General features: G+C 37.2%; 1 protein-coding gene across 1 annotated transcript; it reads right to left on the bottom strand.

The window, feature by feature from the left end:
• Positions 1–2354: 2354 nt before the first annotated feature.
• LOC133823785 (uncharacterized) lies at positions 2355–3431 on the bottom strand. The gene has a single exon (XM_062256636.1). The coding sequence runs from the start codon at positions 3429–3431 to the stop codon at positions 2355–2357; it is 1077 nt and encodes a 358-aa protein (XP_062112620.1).
• Between the last annotated feature and the right edge of the window lie 2298 nt (positions 3432–5729).

Below are 5729 nucleotides of genomic sequence, written 5' to 3'. Positions count from 1 at the left end.
TTTAATAGAAGTTTATATTGAACAAATAAATCATGAAAATAAAACATGTGAGCAAAGTGATTGACCAAGTCAAAAAATGATTTATATTCTTTTTTTTTTTTTGGTAAATCAGCTAGCTTGTATTATGCACAACAAATTATAGACACCAATCAATTACAACCTCCACCCACTAAAACAAAACACTGTTAATTACAAAGTAAATTTCTAACCCAACTTAAATCCTCCTTACCTAGATTCTTAGCCAATAACCAGCTAAATCTATGACAGGTTTGATATTTAATATTCTGAATTATATACCCTATAAGCGGCACCTGAAGCTTCCACAGGGCTGTATTCCTAGCTATCCAAATATGGTATATACAAGCACTGATTGCACTAGTATATACTCTTCTTATGCAAATAGAGTGCCTACATCTTCTGATCCAGTTCAACAACCCAGCCAATTCAAACCGATGAGAACCTATCCCTAACCAAGTCAAGACAGGTTCCAAACAACTTTTACTGAACTTACACTCAAAAAATAGGTGCCGATGACTTTCTACACAAAGACCACAGATAACACACAGAGTATCTTGAGTGATTCCAAATCGGTATAGCCTATCCCTTGTCGGAAGCCTCTGTTTTAACACCAACCATGCAATAAACTTGTGCTTTGGATGACCTAGTCTATCCCAAATTGAAGCAAATTTCCATCTGTTTTCTGCAAAGTTCTTCATCAAGTTGTAAACTTTAGCTACACTGTAATGATCCCAGCTAGAGACTTTTTGCTGATACATGACCTTTAATCTATCTTTAACTTTAACTAATTGCTTCCAATACCAACTACTAGAGCTAGGTGCCACATAGTCCCACCAATCTTGCTGTTTTATGTAGACAACATGAATCCACTAAACCTACATATTATCTTCCTTGTTGGCTATGGCCCAGACATATTTCCCTAGAGCACACTTATTCCAAAGCCCTATATAATTAAAACCCAGCCCCCCTTGCTGCTTTGGTTTACAGATCTCTGCCCAGGAGACTCGCCCATGACCCTCCACATTATCACCACTCTTCCATAAGAAGACTCTACAAATCTAATTAATTCTATCTATCACTGAACTAGGCAGAATAATCATTTGAGACCAAAAAGTATTAATGGACATCAACACAGAGTTAATAAGAACACATCTCCCTGCATAAGATAGGTTCCTGGAACTCCAAATTCGAATCCTTTTCACCATTTTCTCTACCAAACACTCACACTCAGTTTTGGTAATTCTTTTGTTGCTAATTGACATCCCTAGATACTTGAAAGGAAGCCTACTTCGCTGGAAACCAGAAGCCTCTGAAAGCTGATGCCAACAATCCTCATTAAGCCCAACACCATAAATTGCAGATTTCATTTTATTAGCCTTCAAACCAGATGTCTCCGAAAAAAGCTAGAATCCTCTCAATAATAAGTAAGCTGCCTTGAAGTCTCCTTTGCTAAACATCAGTAAATCATCAGCAAAGCACATGTGAGTTAGTTGTAAACTGCTACATCTATGGTGGTATTTGAAATCCGGATGCTTTGCTACTTTAGCTAAAATTCTAGTGAGATACTCCATCCCTATCACAAACAACAAAGGGGACATCGGATCCCCTTGTCTAACCCCTCTTCTAGCATTAATAAGCCTAGTAGGCACCCCATTAATCATGAGAGAGAATCTGGCTGTTGTCACACACCTCATTATTAACTGAACAAACTGATCAGGGAACTTAAGGGCAGTCAGCATTTCCTGTAAGAACTTCCAATCCAGAGAATCATATGCTTTCTGCAGGTGTATTTTGAATAGGCAAGCTGCTTGAGCATTTCTCCTCCCATACCCCCTTACTAGATCTTGACACAACATTATATTATGAGCTATGTTCCTGCCTTTAATAAAACCACTCTGGTTCTCTGATATAATTGAAGGGAGAATCTCTCTAAGTCTAGAACAGATCATTTTGGTGGCTATCTTGTAGACCACATTACAGCAAGCAATTGGCCTAAACTCACTAACATTCTTAGGGAAATTAGACTTGGGTATAAGGGCGATATTTGTAGTATTGATCTCTTTAAGAATTTTTCCTGAATGAAGGAAGGAGAGCACTGCCTGAGTTAGATCATCACCTGTGATACTCCATGCATGTTTAAAAAAACCACTGCTATAGCCATCCGGACCTGGTGCCTTTTCCTCAAGGATCGAGAATAGAGCAGTCTTGACCTCTTCTGCAGTATAATTTCTTAACAAAAATTCAGATTGCTGCTCTGAAACAGTAGCCCCTGTTTGTACCACCTCTTCTAAAACATGCCTTCTGTCTCTCATTTCTTACCCTAACAACTCTTCATACTATTCATAAAAAGCATTGTTAAGCTCCTCCTGTTTATCCAGCCAATTTCCTTTCATGTCCCAAATCGAGTAGATGGCATTCTGAATATGTCTATTCTGAATGCTATTATGGAAAAGCTTAGTATTCTCATCCCCTTGCTTAAGCCAATCCTCTTTGACTTTCTGTTTTAGAAATTGAACCAGGTCTTTATGAGCCTTCTGGTAATCTTTCCATCTTGAAATCTCTTCTTCAATCAATTGGTTATTACCAGGATCAGACTGTAATTTCTCTTGGGTATCTAGCATCAGCTTATGCTTCTTTGCCTCTTGCACAAAAACATCCCCTTTCCCTTCTCTATTTAGCTTTTTCAACTCCACTCTCAGCCTTTTTAATTTTGTTATCAAAAAAAACATTGGAGTCCCCTGAACCTCCTTCCTCCAACTCTCAGCTACTGTCCTTTGAAAACTTTCAAGGTTACTCCAAAAGTTGAAAAATCTGAAAGGTTTCTTATTCTCAGGAAGAGAGCCAAAATTCACCATAAACGGACTATGGTCCATATCACCTTCAGGAAAAAAAAAAATCACTTCAGCAGTAGGTAACTTTCCTATCCAGTTCTCATTAGCTAAAACTCTATCTAGTTTAGCATATACCCTGTCCTTGCCATCTTGTTTATTATTCCAAGTAAAAAAAGTACCCGAAAACTTCATATCTATTAACCTGCAAAACTCTACACAGTGCTGAAAAGAAGCTAATTCTGAACGATTCCCATGATGAGGAAACCTATCTTCAGGAGATAATATTGCATTGAAGTCTCCCATAACTATCCAAGGGCCAGTAATACCATGAGCCATGTTTTCCAAGTCTTCCCAAAGCCTCTCCCTGCCAATCATATCATTACAAGCATACACCACAGTAATAGAAAAATGATCTCTATTTTTGGCTGAGACAGTAAAATGCATCCATTGGCTCGAACTCCCTCTAATATCCACATCATAACTCAGAGGATTCCAAGCCACTACAATTCTACCATTAGGATGATGCATTAAGTTTGTAGTAAAGCACCATCCCTTAAACATATTAAGGTATAAGGACCCCATATTAGGGGCCTTTACCCTTGTTTCTAAGAGGCTAACAAACCCAATTCTTTTGCTAGAGATCATTCTCATAACCTCTCTTTGTTTATTGGCGTTGTTAAGCCCCCTAACATTCCATCCAAATAGTCTATCCATTTATGAATGGAGGTTCTCCCCCTCCACTCATATCAGACCTCATTCCTTGTAAAGTTTCCCCAACTGTTACTTCAGTTTCTGAATATTGTCCTAGCACCGAAAATGGATTTCTCTCTTGCACCTCCTTGGCCTTATTCCCTATTCCATTCTTCCCATTAAAAGCTTGATTCCCCTCTCTTTTATCCTTTTCTGTTCCCTGTCTCTGGTTTGTAACTTCTCCATTCACAGCTTGATCTGGTATTGGAGCTTCACTTTTCTTCTCTTGCCAGACTTTTGAAGGTTCTCCTTGACTCATCCTCTTCTTACAAACTTCCTTCCTGTGACCTATCCCTTTGCAGTGCAAACATATATCAGGTTTCCACTCCTAATGCACTCCCACATACACAAAATCCCCATCTTCAAACTTGATTTGTTCTGGTAGTGCTTTTGTTAGGTTCACTCAACTAGGACCCAAGCATATTGTAACTTCTCCCTTGCCAGAGTTGCTCGATCCTGCTTCACCATTTTTCCAATTAACCCAACAATCTTTGCCACTAACCTCTCACCCCAGTATTTCAATTCAAGGTTGCTTAATTGTGCCCAAATCGGAACCGTCAGAATTGTTTCCTTAGTGAATTTAGAGTTAGGATCCCAACTCTTCGTGATAAGTGGCTTCCTGTCAAAAAAATGATATCCACCATTAAGAATTCCATCCCTAACCTCCATCGAATTAAATATGAGAATAAAGACTCCTAGGGCTAATAGAGTTATTTTATCAATTCCTTTATCTCTCCAGATCCTTCGAAAATATCCCTCCATCACCGAAATTGGTGGATTTGCTCCAAGAACATAACAGACCAAAGCTGAGTTCCAATATTGAATCTCATCTTCAATATCTGTTGCTTCTATCTTAACACAATTATCCTCAATATGCAGAATTGAATTAGTTTTAGATGTACCTGAAAGCGATTTCTTCCCCGTGCCTCCTTTCAGAACCCCCAACCAATCATTAAGTGTTTGTTTCACCATATTTCGACGATCCAAACCATCTTGTTCAAGCTCTGTACCTATCAACGATTGTTTACTCTGACTAGGGATCTTGTCTTCCTCCAACGCTGTTCCCCTATTAGATTTCGCAGAAGAGTCCAGCAGTTGTCCCTTCTCTGAATTATCCTGTCGACTTCTATCAGCGCCCTCTTCTTCATCAAACACCATCGATTCCACCCCTAGGATGCCAGCCATAGATTTTACCTTGATGACTGGATCCGTGGAAGATGGCCCTCTTTTCTTCTTCGCTGGCGATTTCTTCTTCAATCTCGGTCTCCCTGCCATGGCTCCAGCTCAAGCTGAAGAGAGAGCGGGAAATTCAAAAAAATCCAAAAAAATCAATATTTATATTCTTTTATTGATAATAAAATGAGATTACAAAGAATTTGGGTTTTAATTAGGGCATAAAACCCCAACACTATATTTGTTATAGAGCGTTCTATGAATTCAAGAGTGCAATTCCAAGTCTATAGTGGAGTCACGAGGAATTAATAAGTTAGTAAATGTATTTGTTAGATTTATGATAACTTATTGGAGCTTGATTTCATAGGCTCATGGTCTCCATTGTACCATGGATAAAATCATCTAAATAGTCTCAATTAATTGATTTAATTATCAATTAGAATTATCAAAGTTGATCAGATCAATTTTGGATAGTTTCACAGAGTTATGTAATTTTGAGAAGAAAATAAAAATTAGGGCATATTTATTAATTAAGATAAATTGATATCTAAATTAATAAATAAGTTTAAATCAAGGTTCAAATTATAAATAAAGGATTTAAATAATTTTTAATTAATTAAATCAATAGAAAATAATACATGCCTTGATTTTAAGTCGAATGGGATTATAATCAAATGAGAAATTTCACGGGCCTAAAGCCCATGATAATGTCGACCTAGGGCTTCATATTGGCTATTATTTTATTGATTTTTTAATTAAATTAATGTTGGGAATTGTGCCATGAAAGCATATGTAGTAGACATTGTTTTAAGAAATAAATAAATGAATTGAATTTGTTTTATGCATATATTTTATGGACTATATTATTCTGTGATAATATTATGTAAATATCAGAAAAATTCATAAGTTCATATATGTGATCTCAAACAGGTATTGGTACGGGAGGATTGTCTTTGA

This window comes from Humulus lupulus, chromosome 3, assembly GCF_963169125.1.
Source record: "Humulus lupulus chromosome 3, drHumLupu1.1, whole genome shotgun sequence".
In the NCBI taxonomy this organism is placed as follows: Eukaryota; Viridiplantae; Streptophyta; class Magnoliopsida; order Rosales; family Cannabaceae; genus Humulus; species Humulus lupulus.
This window is presented reverse-complemented; position numbering and strand designations above follow the sequence as displayed.

Bases quoted from the DNA above. Each gene is read 5' to 3' on its own strand.
- LOC133823785 (XM_062256636.1), bottom strand. From the start codon at position 3,431: ATGGGGTCCTTATACCTTAATATGTTTAAGGGATGGTGCTTTACTACA.